Source organism: Nylanderia fulva, unplaced genomic scaffold (genome assembly GCF_048542155.1).
Source record: "Nylanderia fulva isolate GAGA-0341 unplaced genomic scaffold, ASM4854215v1 Scaffold578, whole genome shotgun sequence".
Lineage (NCBI taxonomy): Eukaryota > Metazoa > Arthropoda > Insecta > Hymenoptera > Formicidae > Nylanderia > Nylanderia fulva.
The window spans coordinates 1,108-21,672 of NW_028190674.1; the positions used below are offsets into that span (position 1 = coordinate 1,108).

At 28.3% G+C, this 20,565-nt stretch overlaps 1 protein-coding gene across 1 annotated transcript; it reads left to right on the forward strand.

Annotated features, from left to right (window-relative positions):
- Positions 1-8,111: 8,111 nt before the first annotated feature.
- LOC146720956 (uncharacterized) lies at positions 8,112-11,873 on the forward strand. The gene has a single exon (XM_085487574.1). The coding sequence runs from the start codon at positions 8,112-8,114 to the stop codon at positions 11,871-11,873; it is 3,762 nt and encodes a 1,253-aa protein (XP_085343700.1).
- Positions 11,874-20,565: the final 8,692 nt, after the last annotated feature.

The window sequence follows — 20,565 nt, forward strand, 5'->3', positions numbered from 1 at the left end:
CCTTTTTCCGCGGTCCCCACCTAGTATAGGGGGTTTTTTAGTTTTTAACCCTTTTTAAACCAAACCCCAAAAGAAAAATTTAAAATTTTTGCTCTCTCCAAATCTCTCTCTCTCTCTCCCCCCTCCCCTTCCCCCCTCCCCCCTCCTTTCCCCCCCCTTTTTTCCCTTTTCTCTTGCTTTCCCCCCGTCTTTTTTCGCTCTCCTCGCCCCTCCTTTTTTTTCCTTTTTTGTCTCTCGCTTCTCCTTTTTTTTCTTTTCCGCCCTCCCCGCGTTCTTCGCTTCTGCCGCCCTCTCGGTTTTTCTCCCCTCCTCCCACTCTCTTGGTTCTTCGCTCTCCCCCCTCTCGCTTCCCCCCGGTTTTTTTCCCCTCTTTTTTTTCCGTTTTCCCCCTCCCCTGTTTCTCCCTTTTTCTTTTTTTTTCTCTCGCCCCCTCGCCCCCTTTCTTTTTCCCCGGGCTCTCCCCCTCCCCTCCCCCCTTCTCTCGCGCCTCTCGGCCTCTCTCGGCCCCCCTTTTTTCCCCCCCTTTTTTCCCCCTCGTTTTTTCTCATTCCTTGTTTTTTTCCCCTTTCTCTCGCGTTTCCGCCCCTCTCTCGTTTTTCTCCCGTCTCTCTCGCTTTCTTTTTGCTTTCTCGCTCTCTCCCCCTTTTTTATCCTCCCCTTCGCTCTCTTCGCCCTCCTTTGCTTCTCTCGCTCCCTCTTTTCTCTGGGCCCTCCCCCTCCGCGTTTCTCGCTCTCCCCTTTTGTCTTCTCTCGCTTCTCTCGGTTTTTTTTTTTTTCCCCTTTTTCTCACGTGTTTTTCCCTCCTTTCCTCTTTCTCCCCCTCTCTCGCTTCCCTTTTGCTCTCCCTTTTGCTCTTCCCTCCTCATCGCTCTCCCTTTTCCCCCCTCCGGCCCCCTCTCGCTCCCCCCGCTTTTCCCCCCCTCTCTCTCGGGGTTTTTTTTTTTTTCTTTCCCCCGGGTTTCCCCGTCTCCCCCGTTCCCCTCCCGCTCTCTCTCGCTTTCTTTCGCTCTCTTCCCCCCCCTCCCCCCCCCTTTTTTTCCTCTCCCGCTTCTCTCTTCCCCCCTTTCCCCCCGTTCTCGCTTTCCCCCTTGCCCCCTGCCCCCTCTCTTCCGTTCTCTCGCTCTCCCCTCGCTTTTCCCCCTCTCCTGGTTTTTTTCCTCTCTCCCCCCCCCTTCTCACGTGTTTCCTTTTTCGTTTTTTTTCCCCCTCCTCCGCTTTTTTTTGCTCCCCCTCTCGCCCCCTCTCCCCCCGCGCTTCCCCCTCGGCCTTCTCGCCCCCCCTCGTCTTTCCCCACTCTCTCTGGGGTTTTTTTTTTTTTCTTTTTGTTTTTCTCCCTTTTCTTGTTTTTCTCCCCTCTCCTCGGGTTTCTTTCGTTTCTCGCTCTCTCCCCCCTTTTTGGGGCGCCCCTCTTGCTCTCTCTCGCCCTCTTTTTCCCCTTTTTTCGCTTTCCCCCTTCCCCTCTGCGCTCTTCCGGTTCTCTCGCTCTCTCTCGTCTTCTCTCGCTCTCTTTTGTTTTTTTTTTTTCTCCTTTTTCCCCCTTTTTTTTTTTTTCCCCGCTGGGTTTTTCGCTTTCTTTCGCTCTCTCCGGCCCCCCTTTTTCCCCTTTTTAAATTTTCCCCTTTTCTTTGCCTCTCCCCTCTCTCGCTGTCCCTCGCTCCCTCTTGCTTCTGCCCCTCTCTTTCCCTTCTCTCGCTCTCTTCGTTTCTCCGTTTTTCTCCCCGGTTTTTTTTTTTCTCTCTCCTTTTTTTTCCCGCTGTTTTCCCCGCCCCTTCCCCCTCCCGGGGTTTTCCCCCTTTCCCCTCCTCTCTTTTTCCCTTCTTCCCCTTTCTCCCCCTTTTCCCCCTCTCTTCCCCTTTTTTTTTTCCTTTTCCCCCACTCTCCGCCCTCCCCCTCTTATCGCTCTTTTTTCGCGCCTTCGGGGGCCCCCCGCTCTCTCCGGGTCCCCCCTTTTTTTCTCCTTTCCCGCCCCCTCTACCTCGGGGGGCCCCCGCTCCCCTTGTCTTTCCCCTCTCTCTCCCCTTTTCCTCGTTCTCTCCCCGCTTTTCTTTTCCCTCTCTATCGCTCTTTTTCGTCTCTTTTTGCCCCCTCTCGCTCTTTCTCGCTCTCTGTTGCTCTCTCCCGCCCCCCTTGCGTTTTTCTCCCCCCTTCTCTCTTTCTCCGCCCCCTCCCCGGTTTTTTTTTTTTGGGGTCTCTTCCCCCTTTTTCTCGCTTTTTTTTCGAAGGGCCCAAAAAAAACGAAAGAGTGTTAAAAGGGCATAGGAAACGAAGAATTGGGGAGAGCATAAAAGCGATAAAACGAAGAAAAAAAAGAGTAGGTTTTTTGGAAAAATTTTTCAAAAAAAACTTCGGTTTATATTTTATACTTTTGTTTATTTATGTTAAATTTTTTTGGGATAAAAACCCATAACCCTATTTTTATAGACGCAAATACATATTTTTTTTACGGGTACACAATTATTTTAAAAAAGGGATATTGCTTGTTTTTTTCTAACTCTAAAAAATCAAAACATAAAGATTTTTTTTAATTTAAAAAAGGGGTATGTAAAAAGCATTCCCCACCCTTTCTAAACCCTTAAAAAAAAAAAAAAAAAGTTTTTTTGTATATACGATATACAAGCATTCCTACATTTTATATTTACTAATCAAAACAAAAACATAAAAATTTTAAAAAAAAAAGAGAATGTTTTATCACTTTTCCCAAAACCGTGCGATAACGGGGGGACTCTCTCCACATTTTGGATTGTTAGTAAAGTGAAGTTTGGACTATAATATTGGTAAAAAGACAATATTTAAAGGAAAAATTTTTTTTTTTTGTTTTAAAATTTTTTTAAAATTTTATATATGCAAAATCTTAAAAAATAATATAAAAAATTTTCCCTATTAAAAATTTTTTTAAAAGTAAAAAGGGAAATTTAAAAATTTTCTATTATAAAAAATAATATAAAACCCCTTTAAAAAAAAATTTGTATGTAAAAATCGAACATATTTTATTAATATATTTTTAGATTTTTTTAAAAAAACCCCTAACTTAAAAAATACCCGGGGGAAAAAAAATTTCATATATAACCCAAAATAAAAAAATATTTTAAAAATATATATAAGAATAATATGATTATTTTTATACAAAAATAATGCCCCCAACGGTACCCTTTTAAAAAAAATTTATTATTTTCCCCGCTTTTTGTTAACTTCACCCCTGGGGCGAAAACTTTACTTTTTTTAAACGGCTTTTTAATTATAAAATTTTAAAATTTTTTTTTTAAAAAAAATTAAAAATTTTTATATAATAATTAAATTTTTTTAAAATTTTTAAAACTTTCCTTTTTTTTTTTTTAATTTCATTTCTCTACAATTTTTGTTCATAATTTTTAAAAAAAATTTTTTAAAAATTTTTGTATTTTTTTTAAAAAAATTTTAAAAATTTTTTTTAAAGGGGGGCGGGTTGGCATTTTATGCGATATTTTGGGGGTTTTGTTAAAAAAATAAGTACAGGATCAAGAAAATATTTAAAATTTTTTTTTTTATTTTTTTTTAAAATTAAAAAAAAAACAAAAAATCAAAAATGGAAAATTAAAAAAATAAAAAAAATTATCAAATTCCCCATAAAAATATTGTAAAACAAATAATCGGGGTTTTTGGGAAAAATTTTTCCCTATCGATGCTTTAAATTTTTTAAAATTAAAAATTTTTCTTCTTTTTGTCCTGGGGGGAAAAATGGAGGATTAAAATTTTCCCCCGGGGAAAAAAAAGAGCCTTTTTCGCTATGCAAGAAAAATTAAAATTTTTCCTAGCAGTAAAAATTTAAAAAATGATGGCCTGGGTTTGCACTATTTTTATAAAATATTATTTTATGTTCTTTAAAATTTTTTGGAAAACGGGGATGCTCATCATGAAAAATTTTTTAAAAAATTGTATCCTTTTTTTTAATTTTTCCCCCAAAAAAATTTTATTTTAAAATTTTTTCCCAAAGGGGAAAAAAAAACCAAAGGGAAAATGTTTTGGGGGTGGGGGGTTTTCAATTGTTTTTTCTAAAATCTTTTTTTTTGGGGGTTTTAAAAAAACCCCGAAATGATAAACTATAAAATTTTTTTTTTGAGAACCCCCTTTATTTAAAATTTTGGGGTACAAAAAAAAATTTAAAAACATTTTCCAAAAAATTTTTATTAATAACATTCCAAAAATTTTTTCCCCTTTTTTTAAAAATGTAGAACCCCCGAAGAGAAAAACCCCCTCAAAAAACAAAAAAAAAGAAAAAATTTAAAAAAAAAAAAAATCACACCAAACGAAAAAAAAATTTTCAAAAAAAAAATGTATAAAGTTTTAAATTTTTTTCTAAAAAAATTTAACCTTTAAAAAAAAATTACATCTAAAAATGACATAAGGGAAAAAAAATTTTTTTGTTTCAAAGATTTTTTTGTCTGTAAAAGACATCAAAATCAAATTTGAAAGTAGATAGGGGAAAAAAATATTTGTCTCCAAAAAACACGGATTTTTAAAAAAAGGGAGTAAATGTTTGTCTGAAAAAGGAAACCCCCCTCCAAAGTTAAGTGTGAAAAAAAATCCTTTTTGGGGAAAAAACATCACATCTGAAGAAATAAATTTTAAATAAAGTTTTTTGTCTAAAAAAAACATTTGCGTAAAAGCCCCCCCCTTTTTAAAAAAATTTTGGAAAAAAGTGTTTTTTTTGAAAAAGCCCCCATTTGAAAAAAACATCCCATTTTTTGGGAGAATTTTTGGGGAAAAAAAATTTTTTTTCTAAAAAAAACCCCCCGTTTTCCGGGGAAAAGTTTTTTTAAAACTAAATTTAAAAATAGGTGTAAAAAAAAGTTTTGTCTAAAAAACCCCCTTTCTGAAAAAAAATCAACTGCAGAATTTTAAAAGTAAAAAAAAAAGTTTGTCTGGGAAAAAACATCGTGTCTGTAAAACTTAAATTTAAAAAAGTGGGGGGGTTTTAAAAAAGTGTTTTTTCTAAAAAAATATTATGTCTGAAAAAAACATTACATTAAAATGATAATGTATAAAAGATTTTTGGGGTTTAAAAAAAGATAAAAAATTTTAAAAAATTTGTGAAAGAAAAAAAGCTTGGGGTCTCCCGAACTTTAAAAAGTGGGAGAAAAAAAAAAAAAAAGGGAAAATTTTTTCCCCCAAAATTTAAGACTAAAAATTAAAAAAATTAAACTTTTTTTTTGGGGTGAAGTAAACTTTTGTTAATGGGGGTTTTTAAAACCAAAAAAAATATTCATAAAATTAAAAAAAGCGTGCAAAAAACCCGAAAAGCATAAAAGGGGGAAATTTTTTAAGAAATGTACATCCAAAAAAATTTTTTAAAAAATTTTCCCAAAAAAAAAAAAATTTTAAAAACCTTTATCCCTTTATAAAAAAAGGGGCGTAATGAAAGGGTTTTTGGGGAAAAAATGTATTTTTTTGTTTTAACAAAAAAAAAAATTTTAAAATGTATAAAAAATTAAAACAAATTCCCCCCTAAATATTATAAAGCAAAATAATATGTTTTGGAAATTTTTCCTATCGATCTTTTTTTAAAAATTTTAAAAAATTTTGCTTTTTTTTTTTTGTCCTCGGGGGAAAAAGGGGGAGGAAAAAATGCCCAAAAAACAATAGACCTTTTTTCAGTTATGAAAAAAACATATAAAAATCTTGCATAAAAAAAACATCGAAATCTGAATCACTGGGTAGCGCTATTATGATCTAAATATATTATATATATGTTTTTTAAAATTTTATGGAAAACTGCATTCTCATCAAAAAATTTTTAAAAAAAAATTGTATCCTTTTTTTTAATTTCAATAAAAATAATTTAAATTTCCTAAAGAAAAACCCCAAAAACCAATGGAATAAATTGTGGTGTTTTTAAAAATTTTGGGCTTTTGCTATATCATTTTTTTTTTGGTTTAAAACCAGAAAATTATAAACTATTAAATTTTTGATGAGAAGTAAATTTATTTAAAATTTTGATATAAAAAAATTTTGAATTTTTCCAAAAAAAATTTTTTAAAATTTAAACTTTCCCAAAAAAATTTTTCCACTTTAAAAAAGTAGTAGAACGCAAAATTGTGAAAACCCCCCAAAAACGGTGCAAAGAAAATATGAAACTAAAAAACCCCAATATGACTTCGAACCAAAAAAAAATTTTAAATTTTAAAATAAACTTGAAAAAAAAAAAAATTTTAAAAAATCGTGAAAAGCAAAACGAAAGCTTTTTGCAAAAATTTTTATTAAAAATCGTGCAAAAAATTTTTTAAAAAATATGCAAATGATAAAAAGATAAGAGTGAAAAAAAAAAAAATTTTTAAAATTTTTTTACAAAAAAAACCCTAAAAGGGGGAAAATTTTTGGGGAAAAATATATACGTTTTCCCAAAAAAAAAATTATCAATAAAAATTTTAAAACCCCCACAAAAATATATAAAAAAAAAGCCAAAAAAATTGTATGCTAAAAAAAAAAATTTTTGGAAAAATATAAGCGATGTATTAAAAAAAAAAAAAATTTTGGGAAATTTTTGCAATCAGGGAAACCCATTTTTTAAAAAATCCTCTACGAAAAAAAAGGGGCCCCCTTCAAAAGAAGAAAAAAGACTTCAAGAAAAACGAAAAATTGGGGGGTGTATACACGCTAGGAAAAATACATAAAAATTTTTTGAGAAAAACTTTGGCTTATTAAAAAAAAAGCAGAAGAAAATTTTAAAAGGGGGTCGCGCTAAAAAATTATTATGATTTTTTTTTCCCCAAATAATTAAATCAAGCTTTAGGGGGTTAAAAAAAAAACCCCTACTGCTTCCAAAAAAAAAAATTTTTTTTTTAAAAAATTTAAAAATTTTTTAAATTTTTAAAGGAAGCATTAATAAAAAATAAAAATGGACAAGTAACAAAATTTTTTTTCCAAAAAAAGACAAAATTACACGTAATAAAACAAAAATTTTTTTGGAAAAAAGGGGATCTCTATGTAGAAAAAATTTTAAACATTATAATTGAACGTTTTAAAAAAATTTTTAAACCCAAAAATATCAAAGTGTTAAAAAATGAAAAATTTTCTAAAATTTTTTTAAACAATGAAAAAAAAATTTTTTATATTCATATAGACAATCAATAAATTTGGGGCTTCGAAAATATTTTACATTGATCCCAAATTTTGGGGAAAACTAAATTGTTGCTTTGCATTTTTTGTCCCCACATTATAAAAAAATGATAAAATACAAAACTTGCTTCTCGCTTGACATATTATTACGATAAACTTTTAAAAAATTTGGGCAAAATTTTTAATTTTTTGGTGATTTTAAAATTTTTTTGGAAAAAAAATTTTTGTAATATATGTAGGGAAAAATAGGGGTTTTCCGATTTTAAAAATCGAAACAGTTTAAACTTAAATGAAGATAAAAATTTTTTAAAAATTCGAAAGCTTTTACCAAAATTTCCCCAAAAAGGCCCCCCGTACACCTCAATTTTATGTTTATTTTGTAAAAAATTTTTTTTTAAAAAAAAAATTTTTTTTTAATGTGGGAAAATTAAGAAAAGTCTTTATATCAGGAAAACAATGGGAAGAAATTAATAAACTATTTGCATATTGATTTAAAAAGTACAGATTATATATTTGCCGATACTGTTTGACATACTTTCGTAAAGGGCACTTTACCACCAATATGTATTTGAATATTTATACGTTGACAAAACACCAGACGTAATAACTACATTAAATGAATATGAAAAAATTTTGATACAAAGAGCAAAAGCTTTTCAAGTTGTACAGAAAATGGGAACAGTATCAATCAAAGAAATACATTTACCACAATCACATCTTCAAAGTAAAGTTAAAGGCAGAACGTTTTCACTTACCATTGCCAGTAAATAAAAACGATAAAAAAATTTGTAACCCAACAGACGTATTAAATTATGATCACGAATTATACTTGTAGTTCGTGGTGTTCCAACTAAATCTAAATAATGTGGGAAAATTTAGTAAAATGTTAAAAAAAATTTATGAAGTATTAACATGGTTCAAAAAACACAATCCGTTATATACAGCAATTGAATTACCAAAATCAAATGATGATCTATTAACTGACAAACTAAACGACGTCGAATATCAATTGAATGATAATGTGGAAACAAATTCAGCAACTTAGTGACACAGATTACGGATCCGGACACGTATTACGAACAGTTTACTATTTATCCAATTATGATAAAAGAACAAATGAGAGTGCAACAGCGTTGTATCAAATGTTAAGAGTTGAAAATATTCCAATAGATGGTCGAGATAAAACTTTGGATCTTTTGTGCTTTCCCGATTTATATCCATTTGGAAAAAATGGTCAATATGAAGAAAGACCAATACGTCTGTCAGATAGCGAGTTTATCAAATCACGATTAATGTCCAAACATTCTCAATTTCGTTTAAATATACAGTATATATTTTATTTATTGAATAATGCAAATATTCGACAATTAAATAGTGGTATTTATCATAAAATGAATATAGTGAATTTGAGAGAACGATTTACAACAAAAAGCTTCTTGAATGCAATGTCAGAAAATAAATTAGAAGGAAACATAAGTACAATATTTTCAAGACTTCGCAACAGTGAACAATATTGGCGCAAACCTAGATGTGATTTAAGTTGTATGATCTATTATTATGGACCTGCTACCTGGTTTTTAACTCTAAGTCCAAGCGAATGGCTGTGGTCACATATGATTGAATATCTTCGAGAAATAAATCCTAATATGTCCACAAAATCTGCAAATGAACTTATTGCATCTGATCCCGTGTCCGTATCTAGATATATGGAAAATCAATTTCACGCTATGCTCGATTTCATATGTTCGAGTGATCATCCGATTGGTGAAGTAACACATTACTTTTGGAGACGTGAGTATCAAGGTAGAGGTACTCAACATTTTCATTTATTAGTATGGATAAAAGACGCTCCTTTAATCGGCGAATCTTCTAATGAAGAAATTGTTAAGTTTCTATTGAAATATATATCATGTAAATTACCCGATAAAGATATTTCACCTTTATTATATCGAAGAGTCAATACTCATCAACGTCACGTTCATAATAATTACTGTTTACGATGTAAGAAAAGTAAAAGGGGTGTTACTCGTGTTTGTCGATTTGGATTTCCACGTCCAGTCACCAAAAATCTAATTTTAAAAGATCTAGTATCGTCGATAGCAGGAAGAAGAACTTTAAAAGCAAAAAGCAGATTATACGATCTTCCACGAGAAGAAAAAGAAAAGAATATTAATGATTACAATCCTGTAATTTTAACTGCATGGGAAGGTAACATGGATATGCAATTTATTGGTGAAAAATCAACTTTGTTAAATTGGTACTGTACAAAATATACTACAAAATCTGAGTCGAGTTATGCAAATGATACATTCGAAGCAGTTAACTCTACGAAATCATTACGTAGTCGTCTTTGGAACTTTGCAATGCGTAATTTAAATAACAGAGAATGTGGTGCTCTAGAAGCATGTGACACACTTCTCGGTATATCACTATATGGAATAGATCCATGTACAACAATTAGATGGCTAGATGTTAATCAAATTAGAAGCCGAAAAATAAAAACACTTAAAGAAATTAAATTGTTGGACGCAGATTCAACAGACATTTTTTGTAAATCAATGATTGATTATTACTATCCAACTAGACCACAAGAACTCGAATCGTTGAGCCTTTATAATTTTGCGAAATGGTATGATATTACAAAGAAAATACCTGCCAATAATTTTTATACTTTGAAAGGTGAAGGTAAATATCCACATTATATTAAGAAAAGACAGCGTGGATATCTGGTGAATCATTATAAATACAATGTTGAAATGCAACCAGAAAAATATTACTATTCGTTATTATTATTATTCAAACCATGGAGAGATTTATCAGAAATAAAATCAGAATATTCTACTTATGCAGAAACATTTTTAAGTATATGTTCGCAACTACCAGAAGCAATATCTTATCATGAAAAAATTGTTAATGATCAAAATTACTTGAAAAATATTAAAGAAAATATTGAGAATTATTTAAATGAAATAGTAAAATCACAAGAGGAAAATAAGCAATCTAATAATGAAACAGAATTTCTTGCTTTGGAAGCAGGAAATGCTATGCAAGAATTTAGAGATGTTTTAGCTAAACCAGACGAAACAAATATCGATGATTTAATTTCTGGGCTAAATGATGATCAAAGGAAAGTATTCGATACCATTACAAATACCATTAAATCTGATTCGAAATGCTTGAGACATTATGTAAGTGGCGAAGGTGGAACAGGCAAAAGTTATCTCATAAAAACTATTAAATGTTGGGTGAAACAAAATTTAAATAAGGATGTTGCGGTAGCTGCACCCACGGGTATTGCTGCCTTTAATATTGATGGACTTACTATTCATAGACTTTTTCAATTACCAGTGGAGCATGGCTATATTCCTAAATACAGACAATTATCCGACGTTGTTTTAAAAACATTAAGAGATGAATTAAAGAATACTATTCTTTTTATAATCGATGAAATATCAATGGTATCAAATATCACTTTTATATATATACATCTTAGATTAACAGAAATATTCAACACGTTTGATGACGATGATGGATGGTTCGGGAAAAAGCACATATTATTATTAGGTGATTTATTACAATTGCCACCAGTACGCGAAGAGTCTGTTTTTATTAATATGAGTAAAGCTAAGACAGAAAAATATTTGGAAACATTAGGAGCTACAAATTTATGGAATGATTTGTTTACTTATGATGAACTTAGGATTAATATGCGTCAAAAAAGTGATATCAGTTACAGAGATTTACTTTCTAGAATTCGACTTGGAATTTTAACAGATACTGATATTGAAACATTGAATTCCAGAAAAATAAACTTTAAATCTACATCATGTAATGATAGATTAGAAGAATTATGTAATTATATTGCAAAATTGCCGTGCGATCCAGTGTGCTTGTTACCAACATGTAATTTATGTAATGTTCTTAATACCGCAATGTTGGAACGCATACCTTCTGAAAATATATCATTGTTAGCACAAGATAGTATTGATTGTCCACAATATTTAAAGAAAAAAATATTGAAAATTATTGGTGCAGATGATGAGGATAGTACGAAAACTGGTGGACTGTCAAATGAGATAATTGTGAAAATAGGGGCAAAAATTATGCTACGTAGAAATATCGACGTCACATTAGGACTTGTTAATGGAACTATTGGTACAATTACGAAATGTTTACGTGATATTGATAATAAGAATGTAAATACATTAACAATTGCTTTATCGAATGGAAAAGAATTCGATATAGAACGTGTAAGTGTCAAATTTGAAGTAATGGGCAAAGCATACATTATTCGAAAACAATTTCCATTGTCACTTAGTTATGGAATAACAATTCATAAAAGTCAAGGCTTAAGTTTGAATTCGGTTGTTATTGATGCAGGAAATCTTATTTTCAGTTGCGGTCAAACATATGTGGCATTGTCACGAGTCACATCTATAGAAGGATTACATTTGATAAATTTTGATCCAGGATCTGTAAAAGCTAATGAATTAGCCATTGTTGAATATAATCGTTTAAGAAACTTATATCGTCAAGATATAGAAAGCATTATTATGCAAAAAAATCAATGTAATAAGATTAAAGATCGACAATGGACAGTGTCTGTCCGATTTCTTGCTGGACAGGCAATTTATGAAGAATCAACAAATCTTGAAAATATTTCATTAACGTCCATTAAAGGCTTTATCAAAACAGATAATGTTTCCTGCTATGCAAATACCGTTTTACAATGTATTGTACATAATACTGTTATTAGAAAATTATTATTACAACACGATTAAACAGATGTTATGAAGCAATTAATTAACGATTATATTGGTGACAAGAATGTATTAAATAGTATGAGTATAAGACAATTTCTTGGTAATTCATTTTTACTGAATGTTCAACGAGATGCGGCAGAATTTTTAATAGCGCTCTGTGCAAAGATTACAATTCTTAAAGATATCATTGAACACGACTTTTCTACAACAATCCATTGCAAAAAATGTAATTACACAAACGTTAATAAGCAAAAAAATATAATAGCTACACTAACTATTCCCACAAATCTAAAACAGAGCATAGATATGCAATATTTAATGAAACACAACTTTTCTCATTGGATATCTGTCGAAGGAATGTGTGAAAATTGCAAAGAAAACAATCAATTGCTTATTAAATATGATATATGTTCTTTTAAAAAAATAATTGTAATGCAATTGATGATATTTTTATCAAATGATAAAGACACATCTAGAATTATAAATAAATGTAACATTAAAGGTCTTTCAACTGCCAAAATATCTATTGGAACAAACTTTTATAAAGTCGTTAGTGCAATATTTCATCATGGAAATAATTTACATGAAGGTCATTACACAAACATGTTAAGAGACTATAAAAGTAATAAATCAAAATGGTTTTATGTTAATGATGAATCCATTTCATGTAAACAATGGCCACGAGGTGGTAAGAATTTATATATATTGTTTTTAGAACAATGTGAGTAAATTTTATCTATTAATATGTTATATAATATTCTCACATATCAGTGATATTAATATATATGTATAAAAAATAGAGGAATTAATAGAATGTTTATTAAATTTCTAAATTATAATAATTAATAAATATTCCTTATAATTATAAAGATACACTAGTGCTCGATACAAAAATGTAAACATTTAAATAAATTATTAAGCTTCACGATATACTTATTAATGAAATCATTATTGATTAAAATCATACATTGATATGAATAATTTGACATTTTAAGAAAAAAAAATTAATTTAAAAAAAATGTGTAACATATTACACAAAGAATTTTATTTTGAATTTAAAAAATATACAAAAATCATTAAATAAAATCCACATGTATATATAAAAAAAGTAGTGTGTGCGTGTGTGTGTATTTATATAATTTTTTAATTGCACGCATGTATACTGACAATATATATACGTTTGTATCTTAAAACAATAAAATGATTAATGATCAACGATTATCCACATCATCCATGAAGTACCACCATTGGCATATTAAGTTTTTAAAAGTGAATTGTTGTCTGGCGCCATATACTACATTATATTATTTAATATTGTATCTAAGAGTAAAAGAAGAATCACAATGGATAAATATAAATATATAAATAATAATCCAATAAACAGTGGCTATCTTATCATTCATATATGACTTTTAAATTTTTGGGATACTATAAAACTTTTTCTTGACCAAAAAGATTATGAATCAAAAATAAAAAAATCAAGACAATATTTATTATTTCTGATATATTTCTAATATAAAATTCTAATGTGTGGCATATTTCCTATTTCTAAAACATAGTTTAAATTTTTTAATTTTTCCAAGTTCTAGAAACAAACATTTAATTGTTGCAGCCAAAGTCATTACAACTTTTAATAATAATTTTCCAAATTATTTGAAAATCAGCTTTTAAAAAAAGGATGTGATATTAATTTTAGATTTTCTAAAATAGATAGTAGAGAATTACAGCAATTAGTAAGTGATATTAATCTAATATTTGTGAAAAAATGTCTCGCGAGAAATTAATGAAAGAAGAACACGCAGGCATATTTAGAAATGTTCAAGAGAATTATCTACAATTTTGTATAACTGCTACCGAGGAAATTAGTAAAAAATTATCCATTAAAAATAGATTAAAAATTTTCCAACAAGATATAGTATTCTACATATAGTATTGATAAAGAAACATTATTTAATGATATTTTCTTTTTTATTTAAATCCTCGGTGGTATTAATAACAATGCTTTAAAAATTATATAAGGAATTATATAATATTACATCTACATTTTACAAGTAGCAGAAAAAGAACATTTATCAAAAATAAAAAATAAATAAATTTTGATGAGATGTGAAAATAAATTTCAAAACACAAGTATCTCAATATAAAGTTTCTTTTGAATGCTCTTAGATAACTTTCCAATTGTAATTCAGAAAAAATGTTTTCTATGCTATCAGATATAAAAACAAAAAAAATTAAAATAAACTTTTGTGCGAATATATAAATGTTAGTTGTGTGTTAAAATCAATGATAAAAGCAAGAAAAAAATTTCTTCTGGACATGAAGATTAATAAATGTAAAGCATTTGTTATAAAGGGTACAAATTATATTCTATTTGTCCTAAAAAAGAAAGCATAGTTCAACGTTATATGTTACCGATAATAATCCTAGTATTTCATTAGCTAATGATGTATAGAATGATATTTTTCAAAATAAAATAAATTATATAAATGGACATTATTATTTTTATAATGTAATAATAGTTTTGCTCACTTAATTATATATATGTATATAAAATAAAATTTGTCTGTAATAGATGTCGTACTTGTAAAAAATCAGTATGTAAAAATATCATCTTTAAAAGACATCACACTTGTCAAAGACAAGTGTGTAAAAAATATTTTGTGAAAGACATTACATTTATAAATAAGAAATATAGTACAATATTATGTAATATAATGTGGTATAATATGGCTCCAGGCGAAGGTCCATTTAAAAAAAACCTAACGCGCCATTGATGGTACCTCATATAGGTGGTGTGGAAAATCATCATTAATTTCGTTGTTTCTAAATACAAATGTATACATGTGTAATCCGTATATGTTTGTGTCAAAAAAGAATTAAAATTATTACATATATACAAAAATTATATAATATATAGGTAGTATTAAAAAATATTATATTTCATAACAGATTATTATTAAAATATAATTTGAATAAGTTAACTTTAATAAGTATTAATAAATATAACTTTAATATATGTATTAATATTAATAATCTTTTATCGCTTTACAAAAAGCAGAGATATAAACATATATTAAAATCTATTCTTTGTATGTGAGTATCAATTTGAATTGAATGTGAGTGTGATGTTATATTACTAAACATGATATATATATATTGTATATACTAATAATAAAAAGAAAAATAATGTCAATATTATAAACATACCTATTTTATTGTTCATAATTGCACTATTTCTTTCTTTTTTTCTTTATTTATTCTTTATCCTCTTTTATATTGTATGTTTAATTTCCTTTGCATTTATCCTTTGCATGTGTATCCTTTGTATGCATCAATTTAAATTAAATATATGATGTGTTAACTTAACTGAAAATAATAAAGAAATACAACATAAAGTATCCTTATTCAAATTAATATTCAAAGTTGGAATAGGATTGTTTTATAAAACTTATCTGAAGAAAATTCTGCTTTTTGATTCCTTCTTTTCTCTAATTTAATTTTGATAATTTTCTCTTATATATATAATGTGGACATACTGCATAATAAATCTTCTATTTCATATGGTACAATTTATCTTCTAATGTAATTTGTTTTGTTTTATATAATGAACACGTGAATATATTTCATTTACATAAATATTTTCATTTCATTAAGATTCTGAAATTAAATAAAAAAGTATAAAAAAAATATGATTCAGAATATTTGCGATAATAATATTACATGTACCTCTCATATAAAATAATAAAAAAATTAGAAAAAAAATTTTAACAGCATGGGGTTTTGAACCTGAGTTCTCATGGTTACTAGCCCCGCACTTATCCACTCCGCCATACAGCCCCAATCGAAAACATAAATTTTGTCGTATATTTTTTAAACAGTAAGTAGGTTAGAACAGGTGAGCCAATTGTTGAGTTTGATTCACCCTAGACATAGTCGTACGTATGTCGTACTATTTCACTTTTAAAAGGTGGCGGGCATTACATTTTGATTCAAATTCACTTTGTTTACTACGATTGAGGTAGCAACGCATAGATATGTCTCGTAAGTATAATTTATTATTAATTTTGTATAATAATTATAATTAATCACTTTTTTATCTTGCCGTACATCTTTTTTAAATAGAATTATGTAAAATTATTATATTTTTTTTAGAAAAATCAGAAGATCTATTAATGGAGACGGACAAAGAGCCGATGCTGCTCATTCTCCGGCAAATGCTGGAGGAGCAGCGACATACGCGGCAAGAGCTGCAGGCGATTCAACGCCAGCAGAGGAGCATTGCTCCACAGCGGCAGCTGCAGCCACAGCAACAGCAACCGCAGCAGCAACAGCAACCGCAACAACAACCGCAACAACAACCGCAGCCGCAGTCGCAGTCGCAGCCGCAATCGCAGCCGCAGCCGCAGCTGCAGCCGCAGTCGCAGTCGCAGCCGCAGCCGCAGCCGCAGTCGCAGTCGCAGCCGCAGCTGTACAATGAAAGTACGTGTTGTCTATAATTTTTTTCTAAACACACACGTATACATGTAATATATACAATTTTACTATTTCAGATTTATTCAGATATAGACGAGGAGCCGGGCGAGCGAGGGCCCGATGGTATCGGCAACGAGGGGGCCATTTTCATGGCCGTGGTCGCGGACAGAACGGCCGCGGTAGTCACGGTGGCCGCAGTGGTCGCGGTGGCCGCCATACAATAATTAAAAATTATTATTTAAATTAATATTATTATTATAATTATTACATTATTATTATTATTACTATTATATTATTACTATTATTATTACTATTATTATTATTACTATTATTATTATTACTATTATTATTACTATTACTACTATTACTATTACTATTATTACTAACTATTACTACTAATACTACTATTATTATTAATATTACTTTATATATTTACATTAATATTATAAATATAAAAAAATATACATTTATTTAATGCATTTTATTTAATAATCTTTGCAAAAATATGTGAAATCCCACAAAAAAAGACATCACAGATGTAAAAAAAAAAGCGCTAAGTTATATCTTTCGCCAGCAAAAATAGTTCTTTATATTGTAATAATAAAAAATATTATCTTCTCAAAAATTATGTTTATAGGAAAAATAATTCTTTGCAAAAACTAATCACCATCAAAAATATTTTCTCAAAAATTATATTTATAAATTATATTTTATTTTTGTTAATAATACTAGAAAAAAATTAAAATATTAGCATCAAAAAGTAGTGAAATCAAAAAATTGCGCTAAATAATTATATTGATAATACGAGAAAAAAGGTTAAAATATTAGCATCAAAAAGTAGTCAAATCAAAAAGTTGCACTAAGTAAGTGACAACATAATATATAATATTTAGATAAATTTCTTATAATGATACAAATGTATAATTATTGCTTTATTTTAAAACGTTTATAATATATACAATAACAAAATAAATTCAGTAAAATATATATATATATATATTTATTCATCTTTATATTTAAATAACATGAATAATTATGTAATTAATTTAAACTGGAATGTATATACATTGTAAAGTTATTATATATTTTTATAAAATATTTAGATAAATAGATATATATAAAAAATAAATTATTTATCTCTAAATAATTATTTAATTCAAATATATTTAAACGTATATTCAAAAAAGGTAATATAAGGCACAAAGAATTAAATTTAGGAAATTAAAAAAATTTAAAGTTAAATAAAAATTTTTAATTTAAATTAAAAAATAAAAGTAAAAATAAAAGTAAAAAAAATGTAATGTACAAAAAATACTTAGCGCTGTTTTTGTATTATAGCCCTTTGACTACGAAACGTCCTTAAAAATGATGATTAGTAACGAAATGTGTATATACAGAATATATCACACACAGAAGTCGCATCCTATCTTTGGAGAGTGAAATGATGAAGTCAAAATAAGTCGAAATTAAAGAATCATGAAATTATATTTGAATCTTTTTTATAAAAAAATTCATAATGAAAATAATGCGCTTTAAACATCTATCTCGAAACTTTGATTGCGATCAGGAAAACATTGCAAATGCTTTAAAACATGTATCAGAATAAAGAAATTTTTATTCATTTATATTTTGATTGATCAATTAAACACTTTGAAATGCTCCATATACATTAATTAATATATGTATACATCAGGGTTGGGAAAGTTACTTTGTAAAAGTAACTAGTTACAGTTACAGTTATTTCATTGAAAAAATAACTAGTTACAGTTACAAGTTACCGATTTTAAAAAATAACTCGTTACAGTTACAGTTACTCTAAAAGTAACGAGTCGTTACTTTTCAGTTACTTTTTAAAAATAATTATACATTGTTTTAAATATAAGGAGCTTACATTTTATGCACAATTACAGTCAAGTATTTAAAAAAATTCTTGAATGTAATATTGATCGATTTGCTTGCGACTTTGCAATTAACATCAATGTATGAATGATCTTTATATACAACAGTAAAAATAGTTATAGTAAGTTACTAAATGGTAATCGCAAAGTCGCAAGCAAATCGATCAATTATTACCTTTAAGAATTTTTTTAAATATTTGACTGTGATTGGTCGATCTTAATTATGTGTTATATTATTTTATGTACACAAAATGAAAATTTTAGGTAAAAGATTAAATCATATGAAGATCCATATGCTACTGTTATCAAAATTTAATTTAATAATATAACGGCTACCATACTTAAACAATACTTTTAGCGCATGTTTCCAAAAAAAGTAACTAATAAAGTAACTATTAAAATAGTTACTAGTTACTAAAAAAATGTAACTAAGTTACAGTTACAGTTACAGATGGAAAAAAGTAACGAAGTTAAGTTATAGTTACCGAAAAAAAGTAACTGTAACTGTAACTTCGTTACAAGTAACTCGTTACTTCCCAACCCTGGTATACATATATTAATAACATATATATGTATATGTATACGTCTTTAGCATATATTAATGTATAGTAAATTCATTTTTATAATTTTCACTTAGCCCATTCACATTGCCCAATCGTTGAATCTGTTTAATATGACAATTATTGCATGTTACATTATATACATATATTTCATACATGTATATCGATATGTTCAGCTAGCCACATGTCATTCGAATATCGAGCCACGTAATATGTTTATAGATTTCTATTGAAGCGTATTGCAGTAAAAAAATTAGTCTATACTTTGATTTATATTTTATTTTATTTACTAATGTGTTAAAATAACAATACAAAAACAGCGCTAAGTATTTTTTGTACATTACATTTTTTTTACTTTTATTTTTACTTTTATTTTTTAATTTAAATTAAAAATTTTTATTTAACTTTAAATTTTTTTAATTTCCTAAATTTAATTCTTTGTGCCTTATATTACCTTTTTTGAATATACGTTTAAATATATTTGAATTAAATAATTATTTAGAGATAAATAATTTATTTTTTATATATATCTATTTATCTAAATATTTTATAAAAATATATAATAACTTTACAATGTATATACATTCCAGTTTAAATTAATTACATAATTATTCATGTTATTTAAATATAAAGATGAATAAATATATATATATATATATATTTTACTGAATTTATTTTGTTATTGTATATATTATAAACGTTTTAAAATAAAGCAATAATTATACATTTGTATCATTATAAGAAATTTATCTAAATATTATATATTATGTTGTCACTTACTTAGTGCAACTTTTTGATTTGACTACTTTTTGATGCTAATATTTTAACCTTTTTTCTCGTATTATCAATATAATTATTTAGCGCAATTTTTTGATTTCACTACTTTTTGATGCTAATATTTTAATTTTTTTCTAGTATTATTAACAAAAATAAAATATAATTTATAAATATAATTTTTGAGAAAATATTTTTGATGGTGATTAGTTTTTGCAAAGAATTATTTTTCCTATAAACATAATTTTTGAGAAGATAATATTTTTTATTATTACAATATAAAGAACTATTTTTGCTGGCGAAAGATATAACTTAGCGCTTTTTTTTTTACATCTGTGATGTCTTTTTTTGTGGGATATATTTATACACATTTCTTCAGATGATAAAATTAAATATCTGCACTGACAAGTTATAATCTTTACTTTGTTACAAATATATGGCAGTTTCTAAAATATGTTATTTGGTTGTTCTTTTCTGAGCAACCTTAGGTTTGCTTATTGTTACATTTAATTGTTATATTTATTTTATTAATTTAATTAATTTAATTTAATTAAGGAATATTGTTACAAAAAATGTTTCAAGCATATTAGAAAAATTGAAATTTACTTTTATGATAAAAGCACGGTAATCTGTCCAGCACGGTAAACACAGTCTGTGTCTTTAAGGGGGAAATCTACTGTAAAATTTTCAAAAAATCAATTTTTTGTTTATTGGCTTAAAAATACTTTGAACCCTCTAAAATAAGGTACATTAGGTGTTATAGCCGGCTAAATTTTTCTTCATTGAAATTTCGACCTTTTACCGAAGTGCTCCGAAACGCGTACCTGCGGCAAATTCCTATCTGTTCAGCGGGTACAGCGTAGTGACTTGTAATTCAATTTCTAACATTTCTAATACTCCAAGTCGATCAACAGATGTCACTAGGTATATTTTATAGTCAGTTAGAAGCGATTTCAAGTATTTCAGTAAGGACGCCGGTAGTGCGTAATTTTAAGGGCCAGTGTG